The sequence below is a fragment of the Urocampus carinirostris genome, chromosome 12, assembly GCF_059441175.1.
Source record: "Urocampus carinirostris isolate Australia breed hairy pipefish chromosome 12, RoL_Ucar_1.0, whole genome shotgun sequence".
NCBI lineage: Eukaryota > Metazoa > Chordata > Actinopteri > Syngnathiformes > Syngnathidae > Urocampus > Urocampus carinirostris.
Genome location: NC_142360.1, coordinates 37,902,332 through 37,925,270, shown reverse-complemented (window position 1 = coordinate 37,925,270; position 22,939 = coordinate 37,902,332). Strand labels below are relative to the sequence as shown.

The following is a 22,939-nucleotide window of genomic DNA, read 5'->3' as shown; positions in this document are numbered from 1 at the left end:
TAATGCAGCACCATGAAGGTTGAAAAGAATTGACTAATTCTGTTGTTTCACAGCTTCGTGGTAACCAGCCGTGCGTGCTTCTCGCCGAAGAAGGCAGATGCAAGTATTTCATTGTCTACAAGCCCAACATCGGCAAGCAGACTCACAATGAAACCCTTGAAAAGCTGCAGCAGCGCTATCGGAAGGTGCGTTAGATGCGGTTATATATTGGCACGTAGGGAAGCAGGTGTCGCTGGACATTTTCTCTTCTCCAGGTGACTCCAGAGGAGGCCAAGGACTGCTGGGAGAGCCAGTTCAGCTTTTCGTTGGAGAAATGTACCCACGCCAACTGGTAACCAGGAACTCATGCATAAACACCTTCAGGGAAACACTGAACGTATAGTTAATGGGATCCCATGGTGAGGTTTTTCTTTTCAAGTATCTTCCCCAAGGATTTCAAGGCACATTTAGCTTCAGTCATTACCATATGAAGTCCAAAATTTTCAGTGGGCGTGCTATGTCATCATTAACGGGAAGAAAAGGTCAGAGTGACTGTTTTCTGCTGCGTGCCTGCAGGAATGGCAAATGCAAGAAACTGGAGGAAGGTCAGGAGTGCTTCCAGGGCATGCGCTTGCGCCAGTACCACATGCTGTGCGGCGCTCTTCTGCGCGTTTGGAAGCGCGTTTCCGACGTGGTGTCCGACATCACCAGCTCCAGCATCCTGCAGATCGTACGGCTTAAAACCAAGCAGCACAACAAGCAAGTTGGTGAGTGCAAGTTATATTGGGGACTTTGAGCAGGAAGTGTGCGAAAAAGCATGGTTATGTAGCAGGTATAACTGCAATATCTGCAACTAATGTCATGATTACTGATGTGACTCAGCTGTGCCCACTCATTTGGCGCCACCCAACACAGGTTCTGATTGGCTCCCTGTCACTATTTGAACTCAGTCCTGTCAATCCCCTGTTGTCAGTCCGTCTGCGACTCTCCGTGTATACTAGGCAAGCCTTTTTTGAGCCTGACTCACGCCTGTCCCGTTGTTTTGCTCCTGTTTGTCTCCCACTACGACCCGTTTTTGATCCCGACCACGTCTGCTCTCTTGTCCTGGCTTACAAATCGTTTCCGACCCCGACCACGTCTTACTCTCCTGTCCCGGCAATCGACCATTTTTTCCGTCCCTGACACCGCCATCGCTCGCTATGGAAGATCCACTTCCGTGCTCGGATCACAATCCGAGTACAAGAGCGATTTGCCTCCAGCGCCCAGAGAACACTGGATCGTGGGGGCAGCCCTTCCTCTCTCTCTTTCAATAAAACTTGTGGTAAATGTCACGCAAGTGGGTCCTGTCCCCGTTCTGTTCTCTGAGAACTAACTACTATTTTGATAGTGGACTAGTCCAAGACTGTCGAAACGATTCATTGGCGAAACAGTTAATTATATATTTTTTCTTTATAATTATACATAAAGTTGATCTAATTATGTGGTATATGCCCTATCTCACTGTGTCAAACAGGCGGCCCTCGGGCCGAAACAGGGCCACCAAAGGTTTTAATTTGGCCCGCAAGACCGCTCTGAGAGAAGCCCAAGAGAAAAATGGGCAGCAGTTTTAAAAATGTCCACTTGATGCTCTATTTCTATCTTTTACTTTCTTTCTTTCAAGCATTTTACTATCCCGGGAAGAACAGGTTGCTTAGCAGTAGTAAAACAGTAACTAAAACAGATATGTGCATTTTGTAACACACATTCAGTGGTAAACTGCAAACTATGTAACATAAGTACTTAACAATCCTCCACAGTTTCAAATGAAACAGGTTTTGTCTTAACAACTGACGTTTGTTTTTCAGACTGCATGCATTTAATTCCAAACACGTTTGTCAGGCACAGTCTGGCAAAATGCTCAACCTCTTTCATTGCGAACTAAATTGGTATAAAATGTACAATGCATATCATCAAAACCGTATTGGCTTAAATGTTACTAGAATCTTAGAGTCTTTTCCGTTCAACTGAGCTTTGTGCGCTTTAAATGTTTGTGCGTCATTGACGTACTGCCATGATATGAAAGGTCTGCTTTGCAAACTTAGAAAGTAGTCTTTGTATTGGCCATATTCAGGCTAAATTGCTCCAAAACTTTAGAAGTTTTAGTACACCTATTTGATGTCGACGCTGTCTTTTCTGTGTGTTCCTGCTTGAGACGCTATTGGGCATGAGCAGTAGAGATTACATTCAAAGATACCGCACTCTGTTGGACAAACAGGCTGGCAACAATTGTCGACATTGGAGTTGTCAACTATTTCTGTTATCGACTAATCATTGCAGCCCTATTATATAGTAAATCATTGGTACTGATTTTTGAAGGGAAAATTGTGATGTTTCTGTACATTTCCATTCCCAAGAGTTGAAGCTTTCCATGACTTATTTCAGTGATTAGTGACATCGTGAAGACACGACTTAGTCCATCAACTGTCTGACGGCCTGCCGTCTGAACGTTAAGACTGTTCATCTTCTGTGGGTCCAGCCATATTTGTTATTTGAGTCTGTCATGGATTTTTTCAAACTTTGGGTTGCTGACCCCTGGTATAGTGTTTTTGTGTCGCTCAGAATAATTTAAACTAACTGAAACACTGTCATCCCAGGCATCAAGATTCCGGAGAACTGCGTGGCCCGGATACGGGAGGAGCTCATCCAAATGGACGAGGAGGTGAAACGTCGGCGCAAGGAGCGCGAAAAGCAGGCCTTGGAGAAGCGTCTCGCCGAGGAGCGAATGCGCAAGATGGAGCAGGACAACAAGCACCTTCTGGCCAACCTCTTCAGCCAGAAGGTCATGCCCAACCAGTCCCTGGCACAGTCCTTGGTCCACAATCAGCTCCTCAAGCAGAAACTCAACCCGCTGCAAAGAACACAAGTGGCGGGTTTGTCTCAGCTGCAGAGGATGCAGGCTGTCTTGCAGCAGCAGCACTCACAGGGTCAGCTGTCTTTACCCAGGACATCTCTTCAAGGGACTCCTAGCGGTTGGCCCGGCAAGTCATCTGCACCCAAGCAGGCCACAGCACGCAACATTGTTATCCAAGGCGCAAACTTCTCTCAGTTTTACCCGCAGAACTTCTTACCCTCCTTCTCGCAGCTACGCCCCCTCCATCAACCCGCTCGTATGTCTTCCCAGCCGGTCCAGGAAGAAGTCCTGGACCTGACGGTGAGCTCGCCGTCGCCCTCCCCGGACAGCACCGAGGCCGCTTCGGCCCCGGACGGAACGACGGGGCCGAGCGGGGCGTTTGTCGACGACTTCAATCTGGAGTCGCTCATCTCGCAGTCGGCCCCTCAGCTTCCGCCGCCCCCCTCGCTCATCCACAACCACCAGGACTTGCTGGATCTCTTGGACTTGCCCCTGTCGCCACCGCCGCTAGTTCAGAAAGCCAGCCCTTCTTCCTCGTCTTCCACCTCATCCACTTCCTCCCTGGTCCAAAGCTCACTTTTCTCCAACCCGCCGTCCTCGTCCTCTCAGTTCGCCCCCTCCCGTTTCCCCGGGTATCTCCTCCCCGCGTCCGACTCGCTGGCCCTCCCTAACGGCCACTGCAGTTCAGGCGCCCTGGACGTGCGCGAGGCGTTGAACAGCATGCTCCAGGCGGCCGGACCCGACCGCAAGTCCGTCATTCACTACCGCCAGCAAGACTGACCCCTTCCTGTTCCTCCACTGCTGTCCGGGGCCTTCTAGTCAACGTCACTGCCTGTCCTGCTCACAGTCTCCTCTCGCCCGTTTCCTGTATTCGATTCCGTCACGGCAGCTGTCACGCAAACTTGACTTTACGGAACATTTCAGGAGCTGTTGAAACAAAGAAAAGGAAAAAAAACTCCTTTAAGTCAGTGGTTGGCAACCTTTATAGTGGTAAAATATCTGACTATTTAATCTAGATTCGAGGTAAGATCAGGCCTGCGGTAATGAAACCCCGATCCAGACAAATTAAACTTCATTTGGAGGACAGAGCCCGATGCAAACCCCAACTTTCATGTTTCATTTGTGAGGACTCTGGTGGAGGAGAGGGGATTTATGTTAACAAATTAAACCCTGTCTTTTTTAACCAAATCTAAATTAAACAAGACTGTGTAAGCACTTACAGCTTTTATATTTATGTGAAAGCAGAAATGACATTGTCCGACAATATTCAGAGACTTTTTTTAATACGGGTTGAAGATTGGGCCATAGACATAGCAGCAGTATGTCCTTACGAGTCTAGTTTGGCACTTTAAGATAGGGGGGGGACGGGGACAAAGAAGAACAAAGCCGGGTGGATAAAAAAAAGGCAGCATTAGAGAAGCCTGGTTCAACCTGAACGTAATGATTGACATTTTAGAGGTTAGGTTTTGCTCGGGTTCAAGATATTACCTCTCATCTAGATGACATAGGAAAGGGCATTTGATTTTATCGCATCTCTCTATTTTTCTCACGGTACCACGTTGTACAATGTTTTAGCTGAACTCTTTCTCATAATGCTCAGTGTGAATAAAACTAGTTTGATGATGAGATCTCATATAATGCCTTTTCCTATGTCATGTACATCCCTAGTGGTTAGGATTCGGTGCCTTTACCGCTGCGATCCGAGTTTGATTCCCGTCGCATCCAATACTGAGAAAATATTAGCGACACGTCAGTTATACTACTTCGTGTATCTCTTGCACCCAAATAATGTGTGTATACACAAATAAATACAGTAGAATAGAAAAATAGGACAAACAGGGGTTGCCGACCACTGCTTTAAGTGTTTCCAATTTCATTATCGCTTTATTGGAGCGAGCGCTAAGTGGCAACACACCGAATATACAAAAGGAAGAAATCGAAGCTGACAAAACCGTGAAATGCCTCCTTTATCGTCCGCTTGGTTGCCCCCCCCCCCAAGCCCCCAAAAACGACAAGACTCCCTCCCTCGCTCTCCTTTCGTTGTAATTTTCCAGGAAGAAGATAAGAGGGAACGCAGCAGTCTGCAAACAGTGCCTTTTTCTGAGAATCTATAAATGCAGTCGTTAAGGAAACAGACAAATAGTCCGTGTAGCCTAATGTATAGATTTGTATTTTAATTTAAATATATTTGTATTTAACCTTTTTTTTTTTTTACGGTCCGGTCGTGTTACACTATGCTGGTGGCGGGTTCCAAGGTGAGGCCTCCGTGAAGCCTCTTTCAATATGTTTTTCTGCGTTTTTTTTTTGTGTTTGTGTGCGCCACTTGCAACATGACCAACAAGCGACTTGAACAGAAGGTATCCAAAAAAATCACATTTTTATTTTGTTTTCAACTCATGATACAGAGAGATTTTAATCCCGCTATGACTTTAAATTTCTCAGGAAAGTCTCAAGTGCTTTTGGTCTTGTTGTGTGGTCCAAATGATCGTGTGTCGGTGTATGCCCGTTGGTTAAATTTATGGAAAAGTCTTTATTTTTGGGGTGGCCTCGTTAAAAAAATACCATATAAGTCAGCGGTGGTCAAAATGTTGTTGTTAGCCCTCAAAGAACAGCTAAATAACCAGTGGTTTTGAAAAGAAGTTACCATTGATTGCATACAGTGTGGCAAATGAGTATTTAGTCAACCCCTAAATGTGCAATTTCTCCCACTTGAAAATATTAACATGGGGAGACCTCAACCATGAGAGACAAACCACATGGTTTGATTTTTTTAAAGAATGTATATGCAAATCCTGGTCAAAAATAAGTATTTGGTCAGTACCAAAGGTTCATCTCAATACTCTGTTATGTACCCTTTGTTGGCCAAACGTTTTCTGTAACTCTAAACAAGCTTTTCACACTGTTGTTGGTGTTTTGGCCCATTCCTACATGCAGATCTTCTCTTGACAATGTTGTTTTGGGGATGCTGTTGGGCAACACGGACTTTCAACGCCCTCCACAGATTTTCTATGGGGTTGAGATCTGGAGACTCACTAGGCCACTCCAGGACCTTGAAATATTTCTTACGATGCCACTGTTTTTTTCCCTTTGGTGTGTGTTTTGGATCATTGTCATGTTGTAAGACCCCACCTCATCTTCAATGTTCTTGCTGATGGAAGGAGATTTTAGCTCAAAATCTGTCAGTACATAGCCCCATTCATTCTTTCCTTCACACTGATCAGTCGTCTTGGTTTCTTTACAGAAAAACAGCCCCAAAGCGTGATGTTTCCACCCCCATGATTCACAGTGGGTGTGGTGTTCTTCGAGTGCAATTCAGTATTCTTTCTCCTCCAAATAAGAGAACCTGTGTTTCTACCAAGACGTTCTATTTTGGTTTCATATGACCATAACATCTTCCAATCCTCTTCTGGGTCATCCAAATATTTTTGAGCAAACTACCTGGACGTGTTATGGCTTTAGTAGGTGGACATAACCGGCAGTGCAGTATTTGAGTCCCTGTTGGTGCATTGTGCTACTGAATGTTGGCTTTGCTACTGTGGTCCCAACTGTCTTTAGGTCAGGTATTTTGTTTTTCCTACTTTTTGTTTTTAATTTTTCTGTCTTCTTTATTTTGCCTCCTCCATTTTCTGATTTTTTTTTTCCTCAATTGTATTCCTTTTTCCCTTTTTATTTCCTTTATCATTTTTTCTTTCTTTTTTCTTTCTTATTTCTTTCCTTTTTATGTTTTTTTTTGTTGCTTTTTAACTTTTTGTATTTCTTTCCTTCTTTTTCACTTTTTTCCTCTCCTTTTCCTTTGTTTCATTCTTTCTCTTTTTTGCTATTTTCCATTGTTCCCTTCTTTTGTCATTTATGTGTTCCTTTTTACATCTTTGTTTCTTCATTGTCCTTATTTTTCTGTCTTTAGGTCAGTCACTAGGTCCCCCTGTGGGGTCTGGGTGGGTCCTTGTTATCATTTTGAAGCCATGGGGTAAGATCATGCAATATTGTCTCTGGTGTCCTTCAACAGCTTTTTGGTCTTGGCCATAGTGGAGTTTGGACTCTGACTGACTGAGGTTGTAGACCGGTGTCTTTTCTACACATCATGAGTTTAAAATAGGTGGAGCCTCTTTGACTGCTAGAAATCTTGCTTGTTTGTAGGTGACCAAATACTTATTTTCCACTTTAATCCAGCAAAAAATTATTTCAAAATTAAACGTCTGTTGAGGTTTACCCATGTTGACAATTGCAGGCCTCAAATCTTGACTAAATACATATTTGCTCCATTGTATCTACAAACACTACTGCTTTACACCTTTTTCCCTTTAAAAGCGCCCCCTGTTGGGGAAACGATGCATTGACCTTATTTTGTTTTAATTTCTAGTTAACATACATGCCCTGCGACTGGCTGGCAACCAGTTCAGGGTGTCCCCTGCCCACTGCCCGAAGATAGCTGTGATGGGCTCCAGCACCCCCGTGACCCTACTGTGGATAAGGGGTGCAGATAATGCATGCATAATGCATACAAGCCCCCCTGACAAAATGGCTGCTTTTGATGTGTAAAGCTTCCTGTCTCTTTCTTTACGGAGAAGAAATTTGTAGGCAGTAGAGGAATTCCTTTTTCACAGTAGTAAGGATTCTTTAACCCAGGGGTCTCAAGCTTGCGGCTCAGGGGCCAATTGCGGCACTCGGGGTGTTAGTTTGAGGCCCCCTCCTTAATAAGAACGTTAAAAGGACAGTATGTGTTATTCGACCCCTAAAACGCACAGGAAGGAATACAAACTACTCAATGTGACCAAAAAGAAAAAAAATTCTCTCCATTTTTTTTTTTTTTGCCCATTCTTTTCCCTCATCTTTGTTTTCTTTAGCCACCCGTAGAAGCAAGATTGCGCACAATGATGATTTCAAAAAATCCACACTCGTATGATATTCCATGATAGGTATTCAACCCTCCTGATGCCGTCGGGTCAAAATGACCCACCACTTTAATAAAAACCCAGAAAGAATTCCTTACATTATACATTTTTTTAAACTTTTATGACTTTTCTAAGATCGGCCCAAAAAGGCAGAAAAACTGAAATGTTTTGCATGTATCAAAAAGTACAGGAATGTCCTTTTAGACTAGGACATCAGTCACACTGTCCCTTTAAGTGCAACCCTAGTGGATAACGGACATCAGTCACACTGTCCCTTTAATTGATTCTCAATCTTCTTTTTAGGAAACTTTAAAAAAAACGTTATTTGAATACTGTGGCATGTTTTCATGAGAACTTGTTTGTGGCCCAACTTCACCCGGACCCTAGCACCCACGGCCCCCATGTCAATTGAGTTTGAGACCCCTGCCTTCACCGCTCTGGTCAAACGGGCATCACTTCGTGTAGTGTGTCTTAGGCAAGTACAGCCTGGCGGCACCCATCCCAGACTAGAGGTAGACAGGCCAAAAGACCCTTTCTGGCTTTAGATCCGACCCCCCCCTAGAGACTTAACCACTGTACTACCGGCTGATTGGCCCTTATTCCATATGCGTCAACACACAAATATCAAACTATCAAATCAATAAGCCATGGTTTTGTCGTCCATGTCATTTAACCTTTAGTAGACACTCAAAATAAGGAGAGAAGTCACCAATGGATTTGGAATGCTTAGGTCTTGAGTTTTTCCTTGCCCTCATGTCGGTTTTAGATCAGGGGACGCTGTGGTCTGTTCCGCCATTTGAGACTCCTTGTGATGAAGGGCTACACTAATAAACATGACTTGACCTTGCAAGGAGAACAGGGAGAGAAGCCTGCAGATAAGAGAATTCCATTCCCTGTTTTTGTTTAAGCCCTTAAGGGTGTGGAGATCAAAGAACAGCGACAAGATCGGCCGATAAGAGCGCAATAATAGTCAAAATTTGCATTTTTTTCCGATCTTAAAAACAGAAAGAACTTAGCGGTGCCGATCGATAAAGAGGAACGGGTCTGGAGCAGGATTGTTGACTCACATTTTCATCATCTTAAAAAGGAAATTCTAGTTTCTATTGAAGGGATGTCTTGGTTTTGGGTCAGGGAAGACGAATTCTATTCTAATCCGCCACCAAATATGTTTGCACTGTCTTGTTTTTGCAATGGTTTCTGTGGTTTGTTTTGGGTTTATTGTCATTTCTTTTCTTTCCCAGAGAAATACCAAAGTGTTTAGTTGCCCTAAAGTGAGCATCCAACAATCTCAGGAAGACATAAAAGGTTGGTGGACGGGCCGGGGTTACACGGAAACTATTTGCCCTCGAGTGAGAGTGCTGAAACCGACATCTTTGTATGCTTTATTGGTTTGGGAGATGGGGAAGCTTTCTATTTGGTTTTCTTAAAGGGACAGTGTGTACTAGCCCCACCCCACAACACCCTGTTCTTTTTAAATTTATTTTGTTTTATATTGTTTTTTGTTTATAATTTTCCTGTCTTATTTATTCTGCTTTTCTTCTTTTTTTCCTCTATTTTTTTCCTCTTTTTCTTTCCTTTATTATTTTTTCTTTATTTTTCTTGCCCTTTTTTATTTCTTTCCTTTTTATTTTTATGTTGTTTTTTCACTTTTTGTATTTATTTCCCTCTTTTTCACTTTTTTCCTTTCCTTTTCCTTTGTTTTATTCTTTATTTTTTTGCTATTTACCTGCTCTTTTTTTTTTCCTACTTTTTGCTTTTAAATTTGCTGTCTTATTTATTTTTTTTCTGTTTTTCTTCTTATTTATTTTTCTCTATTTTCTTTTCCTTTTTTTCTTTCCTTTATTATTTTGTCCTTTTATTCTTGCCCTTTTTTATTTCGTTCCTCTTTTATGTTTTTTGTTGCTTTTTAACTTTTTGTATGTCTTACCTTCTTTTTCACTTTTTTTCCTCTCCTTTTCCTTTGTTTTATTCTTTCTCTTTTTTTTTGCTATTTTTCATTGTTTCCCTTCTTTTGTCATTTATATGTTCCATTTTTCCATCTTTGTTTCTTCATTGTCCTTATTTTTCTCTTTTTTCGCTTCTTTGTCTTTCCCTTTCTCTTTTATTTTTTTCCTTTTCTCTTTGTTTTTCGCAATACAGCGACATCTAGTGGTCATATTTCACACATTGTTCTTTCCCAGCCGCTGTGTACTGTCGTGTCGTTGTACATCTTGTGAAATTGTGGCCGTGTTTATGCCTTCTTCGGGCAGTGTGGCATCATTTGGAGAAGATTTGGGATTATTATTTATAATTTCATTGTTTTTCTTACATAATTCAAACACGAATATAAGACTATTTTGGTCCCTCCTTTTATGGTAAACCGAATTTTCCTTTTGTTGAAAAGGTTTAGGGTTAAAATGGTGTCTCTTTATAATACAGTAGTTGTATTTTCATTATTCTAATGGTATATACCTTAAAGCAGGGGCCACCAACATGGTGCCCGTGGGCCCCAGGTAGCTCCCCAAGATCACCTGAGTAGCCCACGGATGGGTTCTGAATATAGCTCACTGGTGATGGTTCGTTGTTAATTCCTAAGAAATTTGATTTCGGGCTGGGGTTAAGAACGTCTTTCGTGTCATAAGAAATACTGTAAAAGTCAGGGGTCACCCAGGTGTGGTCTGCGGGCCACAGGTAGCTCCCTAAGATCACCTGAGTAGCCCGTGGTCTGGTTCTGAAAGTAGCTCACTGGTCATGATGGTTCATTGTGATTTTATAGAAAATCTGATGTCTGACTGGTATGAGAAATTGTCTCGCATGTCATAAGAAATATTGTAGTCAGGGGTCACCAACATAGGGTCCGCGGGCCCCAGGTAGCTCCCCAAGATCACCTGAGTAGCCTGTGGACCGGTTCTAAAAGTAGCTCACTGGTGATGATGGTTTATTGTGATTTTCTAGAAAATCTGATATCTGACTGGTATGAGAAATTGTGTCGCCTGTCATAAGAAATATTGTAGTCAGGGGTCACCAACGTAGGGTCCGCGGGCCCCAGGTAGCTCCCCAAGATCACCTGAGTAGCCTGTGGACCGGTTCTGAAAGTAGCTCACTGGTGATGATGGTTCATTGCGATTTTCTAGAAAAATCTGATATCTGACTGGTATGAGAAATTGTCTCGCCTGTCATAAGAAATATTGTAGTGAGGGGTCACTCACGTGGGGTCCACAGGCCCCAGGTAGCTCCCTAAGATCACCCGAGTAGCCCGCTGATGATGGTTCATTGTGATTTTCTAGATTTGATTCATGACTGGCACGAGAAATCATTTGCTTGTGTCTCACGAGAAATACCGTATAAGTCTGGGATCACCAACCTCCAAAATTACCTGAGTAACCCACAAACCTGTTCTGAAATTTGCTCAGCTCAACAGTGATGAGTCATTGTAATTTCCTAAGAACTTTGATATGTGACTGGCATGAGAAATCATAATGTATTCGTCAGGGGTCACCAAAGTGGTGCCCACAGGCCTCAGGTAGCACCCTAATATTACTTAGTAGCCTTTGAACTTGTCATGAATATATCTTACCTGTGATGGGTCATTGTGATTTTCCAGGAGAATTGATTTCGGACTGGCAAGAGAAATCAGTGCAGTCTCATAAGAAATACTGTATGGGCCACCAACGCGTTTCCCATGATGACCTGAGTAGCCAAACTAGTTCTAAAAATAGCTCAGTAGCAATGATTTCCTAGGAAATGCAATTTGTGACTGGCATGAGAAATTCATATTTATCTCATCAGAAATACCATATAAGTCAGGGGTCACAGATTTGGTGTCTGCGAAAACCAGGTAGATCCATAAAAAAGTACCCCAGTAGCCCAAACACAGGCTCTGAATATAGCTCACTGGTGATGGGTCATTGTGATTTTCTAGGGGATTTGATGTATGACAGGCATGAGAAATCATTTGCATGTGTCTCATGAGAAATACCGTATATGTCAGTGGTCAACAATGAGGTGCTCACAGGCACCAGGTAACCCCTAAGATCACTCGCTTCCCAGCAATGGGTCATTGTGACTCTCTAGGAAGTTTGATTTCTGACTAGCAATGGGAAATCACTGAAGTCTATCAAGGAATGCTGTTTAAGTTAGGAGTCAACATAATGCTCGCTGCCGTTAGGGAGCTCCCTAGATCACCCGAACAGCTCACAATCCGGTTCTGGATTTAGCTCACCAGTGATAAGTCATTGTAATTTTCTAGGCGATTTGATGTCTGACTACAATGAGAAATCATACTGTATCAGTGGTCATCAATGTGGTGCCCGTGGGCCCCTGATAGGCCCTAAGATCACCCGAACAGCTCGCAAACTGGTTCTGGATTCAGTTCACCAATGATGAGTCATTGTAATTTTCTAGGCGATTCGATGTCTGACTACAATGAGAAATCGTACTGTATCAGTGGTCATCAATGTGGTGCCCGTGGGCCCTCGATAGCCCCCAAGATCACACGAGTAGCCCGCGGACCTGTTCTGAAAATAGCTCCCCATTAATGGATCATTGTGATCGACTAGGAAATCAGATTTCCAACTAGCGTGATATTTTAGTGGTTGAGTGAGCCCATTTTAACCCTAATCATGACAAGCTGGTAATAACATAGTAACAAAATAGTAATAACAAGATAAGTTCTTACTTGAAAAACGCAACCGCTGCCGTACGACATTCCACAAAACATGTTTTTAGTTTTTTCTCTGATTTATTTGTTAAACCTGATCTACTCAATATATATATATATATATATTGTGAATTGGTGACATACCAAACCAGATTACTTTATTTTACTTGATCGGGGGAAAAAATTGCATCTGGAACCCCCCCTCCTTTTATTTTTTTATGGTTTAATCCGTCGGTTGTCACATTGCACTAAGAATGATATAATCACGCGATTGTGTGTTATGTTCCTTCTGGTCTTTGCATACTGTAACTGTCTTTTCTATGTTTTCTCCACTCGATAAATCACTCAAATAATTTATTCTAACAGCAACAACAAGAAATAACACAAAAACATGCTACTGATTGTATGTATTTTTGAAACAAAAGTCTATTTTTTCTGTATGGAAAAAAAAACAAGAGAAAAAAAGAGAGGAACTGTGTTCAGCACTTTTATTCTGGGTTTTTTTTTTTTTGCTTTTGTTTTTTTTTGTTTTGTTTGTTTTCTATATATTTATAATTTAGATCCAAATGTATATATTGTAAAATGTGTGCCTTTTAAACTAATTCTTTTAAAAAACAAAATGACAACAAAAAAAAGTGGTTTTCTACTCATTATAGGAAGGACTATATGAAATCGCAATCTTTGTAAACAAATAAAAACTTGAAAGATTGAGGGGACTTGTGATCGTCTTTTCTTCATCTGCACTAAATTACAACATCTTTTTTTTTTTAACTTACCAAAGATTTTTTTAATTTATATATTATATACTTTATATATATATATTTTTCAATTTTTGCATGTATGTAATATTTAAAATGGAATAGAATAAGTACAACATTAACAGCTCATCCTTTGATAATACCTCAGACAAAAAAAAACCCTACAGAAATTCATCAACACAGCCCAAAAAATCATCGGCTGCTCTCTACCTAGTATGGAGGACATTGAGCTCACAACATAATGACAACATTATTAAGAACTCCCCTCACCTCGGCCACCATTGAGGCGGCAGGGGGAAAAGCACTCAACTCGGGATCAAGAGGTCGCAGGTTCGATTCCTGGCTCCTCTGTGTTATATGTCGAAGTGTCCTAATGCCCCTGATGAGCAGGTAGTGTACTTGAATGGCCGACGCTGCTATCGGTATGTGTGTGTAAATGGGTAAGTGTGAAGCACATTGTAAAGCGCTTTGGGAGGTCCTCATTGGCTTGAAAAGTTCAGATTAATGTATACAAATCAGGTCACGTTTATTTTTTTAGTGTCACGATTACCGATTTGAATCACCTGTGCCCGCTCCTTTGGCGGGAACTGTCTCGGACTGTGATTGGCTCCCTGTCCCTATTTAAACCCGCTCCTATCTGTCCCCTGTTGTCAGTCCGTCTGCGAATCTCTGTTTTTACACGGCAACCCTTTTTTTCGATCCTGAATTCTGCCTGTCCCGTTTTTGCTCCCGTTTGTCTCCGGCTACGACCGGTTTTGATTCCGACCACGTCTGCTCTTACGAACCGTTTTCGATCCTGACCTCGTACAAGCTCCCGTTCTGGCTTATGACTCGCCGACCACATTTTTGCCCTCCTGTCCTGGCTACCGACCTGTTTTTCCGTCCCCGACACCACCATCGCTCGCCAAGGAAGATCCACTTCCGTGTTCTGATCACAAGCCGAGTACGAGAGCGAACACCGGATCGTGGGCGCAGCCCTTCCTTGTTCCTTCAATAAAACTTGTGGTAAATGTTACGCAAGTGGGTCCTGTTTTCGTTCCGGTCCTGACATTTAGCCCTTAATCACCAAAAGTCTCAAAGGGCTGCACAGACTTCAAAATAGTATTACACTGTAACCAATCAGAACTTTCTTAACAAAAAACATGACCGTATAATATTTTGTGTATGGAGTCCTACGAGTCTAAATTTGGATTAATATTGTAATATTTGTAAAGTGAAGAAGCAATATCCTGCTGTTTTTTATTCATGTCTCTTGGCGGCCATTTTGAGATTCGCTGTCGCGTAAAGATGACATCACTGTGATGTCGTAGTGGTGACCAATCACGGTTTTGCTTCAGAAAGCAGCTGAAAATGTGGATTTTTTATTTTTCACATCTTTTTAAAAAAAAAACGCAATATTTATTTTCTTTTTTTATTCATATTTTTGGAATTTGGGGTTTTTAATTCTATAAAGGCTGCTTATTATAAATAATGGTACATCAAGGGAGCTCTCACTGCTTTAAAGCTCATTATTTTTCGAATATAACAAATATAATACCATACTCCTTTTTCATCAGTTGTTGTTTGTTGTTATTTATTGTTTTTGTTTGTTTGTTATTTATGTCATAATTACCGATGTGAGGCACCTGTGCCCGCTCCTTTGCCGCCAACTGTCTCAGACTCTGATTGGCTCCCTGTCACAATTTAAACCCACGTTCTAGCTGTCACCTGTTGTAGGTCCGTCTGCGAACCTCAGTGTACTCTAGGCAAGCTTTTTCGACCCTGACTCCCACCTGTTTTTGCTCCCGGCTTTGACCCGTTTTTTGATCTTGACCACGTCTACTCTCCTCTCCTGGCTTTCGACTCGCTTCCGATCCCGACCACGATTTTTGCTCTCCTGTCCCGGCTACTGACCCGTTTTTTCCGTTCCCGACACCGCCATCGCTCGCCACGGAAGTCCCACTTCCTCATTCAGAGCGAACTGCTTCCCGCGTCCAGCGATCACCGGATCGTGGGTGCAACCCTTTCCTTTCCTCCAAAAACACTCAGAGAAACGTAACGCGAGTGGGTCCTGTCTCCGTTCTGGTCCTGACAATTTATTATTGATATTGTTAATAATGAATAAATATACATAATTTAAAAAAACATTTCTATAACTATAATTAATATTGTTAATCATGAATAAACATATTTTCACACTGAAAATATTCCATAACAATAATTAATATTGTTAATAATAAATAAATATACAAATGTTTAAAAATGTATTTCCATAACAATAATTATCTATAATTTGTTGAGATTTATATTTATTTTATTATTTGTGTCATTATTTCATACCCAGAGACATCACCACCCGAAATAAGCAAACAAGTCTTATTTATGTTTTAAGAAATGTATATTTATATTTCTGTATTACAAGTTTGCACAATATGGCGACTAACGTGTTTGCACTATTTTAATTGGGCTATTTTTTGATGCACTTACATATTAGCCCAATCTAGAGTTACTACCTTGTAAATATTGCCCATCTATCTTAATGCTTTTTATTTACTTTTTTTGTTGTACATTATTAATAGAAATTTCGTCATATTTGTCCTTGACTGCCATCTCGTAGTACACAACGTTGGGTTGTTCTCAATGAGTCCTGGGTTGGGTAGGGTTACTTTAACTGGATTACTTTGAATTACTTTTGGATTACTCCAATACCAAATATGCTGATAAAAAATCACGGTCGGGATCGGAAGCGAGTCGAAAGCCAGGAGAGGAGAGTAGACGTGGTCGGGATCAAAAAACGGGTCGAAGCCGGGAGCAAAAACAGGTGGGAGTCAGGGTCGAAAAAGCTTGCCTAGAGTACACTGAGGTTCGCAGACGGACTGACAACAGGTGACAGCTAGAACGTGGGTTTAAATAGTGACAGGGAGCCAATCAGAGTCCGAGACAGTTGGCGCCAAAGGAGCGGGCACAGGTGCTTCACATCGGTAATCATGACATAAATATCAAACAAACAAAAACAATAAATAACAACAAACAACTGATGAAAAAGGAGTATGGTATCATATTTGTTATATTCGAAAAATAATGAGCTTTAAAGCAGCAGGGTTGGGTAGGGTTACTTTAACTTGATTACTTTCAATTACTTTTGGATGACTCCAAGACCAAATATGCTAATAAAAGACAAAAGAAACTAAATATAAATAAAATGACTCAATTTTGTGCAGGCTTGGGGAGTAACGGAATACATGGAACGGCAAAAAGCTGTTTGGATTGATTTTCGTTTTGTTTCTGTCGCATTTGATGTTCGTTTTGCCGGAGATCAAAGAGATCAAAGCCAGGAGAGAAAGTTTACCACGTGTTGTGAGTCATCATTTTATTCATATGAGTTTCTTTTGTCTTTTATTAGCCTATTTGGTATTGGAGTCATCCAAAAGTCATTGAAAGTAATCCAGTTAAAGTAACCCTACCCAACAATCTCAATGACAATAAAGGCAATTATAATCCTAATAAAATATAACATATGTTTTGTAAATACTGTATCTAAATTTCAAAAAGACGTTCTATATCACCTTGTTTCCACTTTATTGAAATTTCTAAACATCAATTAAAATGTTGTAAACGAATCCCTTTATGTTGACTTGAACAGTTGTACTGCACTGCCCTCTAGCGGGCTTAATGTAAAACTACACTTTTAACCTTTTAAATCACATGTGTCAAACCGGCGGCCCGCGGGCCAGATCAGGATCGCTAAGGGATTGAATCCGGCCCGCGAGACAACACTCAGAGAAGCGCAAGAGAAAAACGAGCTGCAGGTTAAAATATGTCAACTTGATGTTGCCAAAGCCAGGTGCCTCGAACAAAGTCACTGTACGGTGGGACCTTGGTTATCGCGGTTAATGGGGACCAAAACCACCCGCGATAAGCTAAAATCCACGAAGTAGCGACACCCCTTCAAAAATGCTTAAAAAAAAATATATATTTTTTAATTATTTTATTTTATTATTATTTTTTTTTTAGACCTGCGAAGCTCTGAACCTGCGAAAGTGGAACCATGAAGTAGCGATGCCCCTTCAAAAATGCTTAAAATATATATATAAATAAATAAAAACTTTAAGGATAAGCGGTACGGCTAATGAGATGAGATGAGATTATTATTATTATTTTATTTTATTTATTTATTTTTTTTAGGCCCGCGAAGCTCTGAATCCGCAAACGTCGAAGCGCGAAGTAGCGAGGTCCCACTGTACTTGTATTTCTTTTTTTTCTTTTTCTTTCTTTCTTTTTCTTTCTTCCTTTCTTTTTCTTTCTCTTTCTTTATTCTTTTTCTTTCTTTATTTCTTTCTTTTGTTTTTTCTTTCTCTCTCTCTCTCTCTCTCTCTCTCTCTATCTCTCTCTCTCTTTCTTTCTTTCTTTCTTTTCAACCCCTTTTCTCCCAGTCAGTCTCTGTCTCTTTCACTCTTTGTGTCTTTTAACGTCTTTTGCTCTAACTTTCTCTTTTCTCTTTCTTTCTTCATACCCCTCCCGCTTTCTTTTCTCTTTTCTCTCCTTCTGTCTTTCTATTTCTCTTTGGATTTCTTTCTTCCTCTCCCTTTCTTTTCCCCCTCTCTCACAACTTTTTATCTTTTGTTTCTCACGCGCTCTCCCTCTCTCTCTTTCTTTCTTTGTCCCACCCTCTCTCCTTTTACATCCCTCTTTCTCTTATTTCTTTATCTCTCTTTTTCTTTCTCTTTAATCTACTAGTCCGGCCCCCAAAATAATGTGTGTTCTATCGTGTGGCCCCCGAGTTCAAATGAGTTTGACACCCCTGTGTTAGACCCTGTTTTTAAGCACTAAATTTGACATTTATTATCTAAATATAAAGTCACCCCTGCTTCAAACACATATATATTTGACTATTAAACACTATAAGTGTAGGAAATTTAACACGTAAATGTACTAGTTGGGTAGGGTTACTTTAACTGGATTACTTTCCATTACTTTTGGATGACTCCGATACCAAATATGCTCATAAAAGACAAAAGAAAGTAAATATGAAGAAAATGATGACTCACAACACGTGGTAAGCTTTCTCTCCTGGCTTTGATCTCCGTCAAAACGAACATAAAATGCCACAGAAACGAGCATATTTGGTATTGGAGTCATACAAAAGTCATTGAAAGGAATCCAGTTAAAGTAACCCTAGCCAACCCTGCTAATAAATAACAATATTATCACATTTTCCTCACCGAAACCATAAATGGGCGTCGACTTCCGCATCTAGAAAATAAGCCGCGCCCATTGTAGGTACGTCAAGCCTACCTGTTCGCACAAGCAAGAAGATTTAAAAGTCAGCAGATTTTTTTTATCGTGTTCAAGAATATATGCACGGAATAGTTTTAAACCGCAAAAGCGGATAAAAGTCACATTTTAGAGAAAATCTTTTTTAATTTTTTTTATTAGGTTTGACGAAAAGTTGGAGCGGCAGAAAATCCGGAAGTGTTACAGGTAAAAGGAGTTTCTTATGTCTGTCTCGTCGATGTCTCTTTTAATTAATGTCGTAATTTTAAATATATATAAATATTGTTTAAATGTTTGCTTTCTTTGTGTCCGCACTCTTTTTATTTCTTTATTATTTACGAAACGTTCAAACTACTCCATTCGCATTCCTTGTAAATTCCTCCCTATCTTCATCGTCGCCTTTCCTGTTTTCCAAGCTCGCTTTCAAGTTTCTGCTTGCCTCGAAATGCCTTTCACAATAGTTTCGACTCTCACCTTTTGATTAACCTTTGTATTCCGGACATATTTTCAATTTTTTTCCCCTAACATACGAGCCACAGACATTTTGTGTTTTGACGTCCTCCATTTTGTGTCAAATCTCAGAGTTCAAAGGTCAAAATCATGATGTAATTATGTAGTGATGTGAAACTCGTTATTTGATGACTTTTTCGCCCCTTTTACATTTGTTTTGTATTTCTTTTTATTATATTTTTTCGAAAATTCTTCTCCTCTTTTCCCTCTTTTCTGTTTTTAGTTTCTCTTCCTTTTTTCTAAATTTCTAATATTCCTCATTTTACCATCTCCCCTTTATTTCCCTACCAGTGGTGGGCCGCAAGGGCCTGCAAGGCCTTCTCTGCTGTTCTAAAAAATATCAGAATCGGTCCATCCATTATCTGCACTGCTTATTCTCAGTAGGGTCGCGGGGGTGATGGAGCCCATCTCAGCTATCTTCAGGTAGTGGGCAGGGGACACCCTGAACTGGTTACCAGCCAGTCGCAGGGCACACAGGGACAGACGACTCACTCGCTCATTCACAGCTAGGGACAATTTAGACCGGCCAATTAACCTGACATGCATGTTTTTGGAATGTGGGAGGAAACCGGAGTGCCCGGAGGAAACCCACACAAGCAGGGGGAGAACATGCAAACTCCATGCAGGAGGTTCGATCTCATGACCTCAGAACTGTGCTGCACACGCGCTAACCACTGCAACGCCGCGCAGCTCTATCTCGCTATATTTCGCTCTCATTAGCTTCCTCTCTCGTTTTCTTTCTTTGTTTCTCTTTTTCTCTTACTCTCATTCTCTTTCTCTCTTCCTCTCATTGCTTTCTCTTTTTTTCTTTTTTTCTTTCTTTCCTTCTTTCTCTTTGTTTCTCTTTCTCGCTCTTTCTCGTTTGACTGTTTCTCTGAGTTTATTTGCGACGCCCTTAATCACAAGGCGTCTCAAAGTGCTGCTGTGATACGTTTTTTTCATTGAGTGTCTTGGATTCGTTTTTGAGACCTAACCTATCCCAGAATCCAATTCAGTGATCATTTTCATTATTTTTCCACCAAATTACAAAATGATAAGTGTAATACTTATTATTTTACTTTTTTGTAATACTTATTTATTTTACTAAATATTGAGAAAATCGAATATTTGAGTATATATTCAACAGTATATATAATAAAAATTAATGCTTAGGACGAGAAAATGTATCTTATATGTCTGTGACAAGTTGTAGGTGAGTAGACACCTAAAATAAGGAGAGAAGACATCAATGACTTTTGAACTTGCAAGGAGATCAGGAGAGGACTGTAACCTATCCCTTTAGATGCGAAGATTACTATTTGTTCTGACAGTCCTCCCCTGGTCTTGGTTTTTTTTTCTAATTTCCCAGAAGTACAAAATATTTTCTTTTAGCTAAGTTAGCAATTATCGGCCATTTTTTATGCTATTGGACTGATATATTCGTTAAAATATGACAAATAATGTATGCTGTTTTGGTGAAATAAGTTACATTGAGGCAGCGCGGCGGAGCAGTGGTTAGCACATTTGCGGCACAGTTCTGAGGTCATGGGATTGAACCTTCCTTTGTGGAGTTTGCATGTTCTCCCCATGCTTGTGTGGGTTTCCTCCCACTTTTCAAAACCATGCATGTCAGGGTAATCGGCAGGTCCAAATTGTCCCTAGGTGTGAATGAGCGAGTGAGACAGTCCCTGTGTTCCCTGGCAACCAGTTCGGGATGTCCCCTGCCCACTGCCCAAAGACTGCTGGGATGGGCTCCAGCACCCCCGCGACCCTACTGATGATAAGCGGTGCAGATAATGAATGAATGAATATTCAGTAAAAATAATGCTTAGGACAAGAAAATGTTAGCGCTTGTGCGGCACAGTTCATGTCATGGGAACCTGTCGTGGGTTCAAATCCAGCTCCAGACTTCCTGTGCGGAGTTTGTATGTTCTCCCCGTGCTTGCGTGGGTTTCCTCCGGGCACTCCGGTTTCCTCCCACATTCCAAAAACATGCATTTCAGGTGAATTGGCCGGTCCAAATTGATCCCTAGGTGTGAATGAGCGAATGAGTTGTCTGTCCCTGTGTGCCCTGCGATTGGTTGGCAACCAGTTCAGGGTGTCCCCTGCCCACTGCCCGGAGATGGCTGGGATGGGCTCCAGCCCCCCCGCGACCCTAATGAGGAAAAGCGGTACAGCTAATGAGATGAGATGAGACAGGAAAATGTATTTTATATGTCTGTGACAAGTAGTAGGTGAGTAGACACTTAAAATAAGGAGAGAAGACATCAATGAATTTTGAACTTGCAAGGAGAACAGGAGAGGACTGTAACCTAACCCTTAAGATGGAAAGATAACTATTTGTTCTGACAGTCCTCCCTTGGTCCTGGATTTTTATTTTTATTTTGGATCCTTTTACAAGTTCTATTCAATGTCATTTCTCCTAATACATTGTTTCCTGAGAAGTTTCGATGACTACGGTATCTCCGAAGCTTTCTCAATGTCGATACTTCAGCTGAAAGTCAGGAATGCATGACCTCACGCTAAGTCAAAGCACCTTGGAGCTATCAGTTGCGTCACGTGTGTTTTGTGGACTATGTACCTTGACTTTTTCCTCAATTTTTGCTGGGTTCGCACGGGTGCTTGAAATCCTTGAAAACGATTGAATTTAATACGGCGTTTTCAAGGTCAGGAAGATGCTTGAATTTTGGGCAAAGTGCTTGAAAATTCTTGGAATTATTTACATTGCCGTGTTTCCTGGAAGTTTGACTCGATAGACCACGCTTTTAAATGAAGATATTTTCTTGAAGTGCGTAAAAATGACGCCGATGGTGGCTCTAGTCCTCATTATCGTGTAAAATGTTGCCTCGGATTAGGTTTATCGGATTAGTCAAGGAAATGACGGCTCTTTTTCGAGAAGCGTCTGTTTCAGCTCTTGAGATTTTTTTATGATTGATATTATTAATAAGAGTATTATGCACCAAATTATTTAGTAATTTCATAAGTGAAATAGCAATTAAAACATTCACAGATAAACAAAAAATAGTAAACTGTCGGGACCAGGATGGAAACAGGACCCAATTGCGTAATGTTTCTCACAAGTTTTATGAAAAGAAAGTTGAAGGGCTGTGCCCACGATCCGGTGTTTGCTAGGTGTGGGAAACAGGTTGCTCTGAACGCGGGAGCGGATCTTCCGTGGCGAGCGATGGCAGTGTCGGGAACGGAAAACGGGTTAGTAGCCGGGACAGGAGAGTAAAAACGTGGTCGGGTCGTAAGCGAGTTGTAAGCCAGGAAAGGAGAAGAATACGTGGTCAGCGACAAAAAGAGTTCGAAAGCCGGGACGGGAGACTAGACGTGGTCAGGATCAAAAACATGTCGAAGCTGGGGGACGGACAGGAGCAAAAATGGGACAGGTGGGAGTCAGGGTCAAAAAAGGCTTGCCTAGTATTCACTGAGGTTCGCAGACGGACTGACAACAGGTGACAGAAAGGAGTGGGTTTAACACGATAGAACAAATATTCTGTCGGGGGCCGGACTAGTAGATTAAACAGAAAGAAAAAGATAAAGAAATGAGAGAAAGAGGGAGGGGAAAAGAGAGAGGGCGGGACAAAGAAAGAAAAAGAGAGAGAAGGAGAAACAAAAAAAAAGTCGTGAGAGAGGGGGAAAAGTAAGAGAGAGGAAGAGAGAAATAGAAAGACAGAAGGAGAGAAAAGAGAAAAGAAAGCGCAAAGGGTATGAAGAGAGAAAGAGAAAAAAGAGAAAAGGAAGTTAGAGCAAAAGAGGTTAAAAGACACAGAGAGAGAAAGAGACAAAGAGCAGCAAAGGAAGAGAAAAAGAGGGACACAGAGAGTGAAAGAGACGGAGCGAGAGAGTGGGAGAAAATGTGTGGAAAAGAGCGAGAGAGAGAGAGAAAGAAATAGAAGTACAGTGTCTTTGTTCGAGGCACCTGGCTTTGGCAACATCAAGTTGGCATATTTCAACCTGCAGCTTGTTTTTCTCTTGCGCTTCTTTGAGTGTTGTCTCGCGGGCCGGATTCAATCCCTTAGTGGGCCTGATCTGG

The 22,939-nt window shown here is 41.4% G+C and overlaps 2 protein-coding genes across 3 annotated transcripts in view; both read left to right on the top strand.

Moving 5' to 3' along the window:
• The window catches only part of sbno2b (strawberry notch homolog 2b), an 84,526-nt gene extending 80,708 nt beyond the window's left edge, over window positions 1-3,818 (top strand). For both annotated transcript variants that reach the window (XM_088350411.1, XM_088350410.1), the window contains 4 exons: window positions 54-185; window positions 255-331; window positions 556-746; window positions 2,613-3,818. In XM_088350411.1, coding sequence (XP_088206537.1) covers window positions 54-185; window positions 255-331; window positions 556-746; window positions 2,613-3,649 — 1,437 coding nt within the window. In that variant the 3' untranslated portion in view covers window positions 3,650-3,818. The remainder of the gene's footprint in view (window positions 1-53; window positions 186-254; window positions 332-555; window positions 747-2,612) is intronic.
• Window positions 3,819-18,422: 14,604 nt separating this feature from the next.
• The window catches only part of tjp3 (tight junction protein 3), a 68,095-nt gene continuing 63,578 nt past the window's right edge, over window positions 18,423-22,939 (top strand). Inside the window, exon 1 of the mRNA XM_088349310.1 lies at window positions 18,423-18,618. The gene's annotated coding sequence lies outside the window, so the exon portion shown is untranslated. The remainder of the gene's footprint in view (window positions 18,619-22,939) is intronic.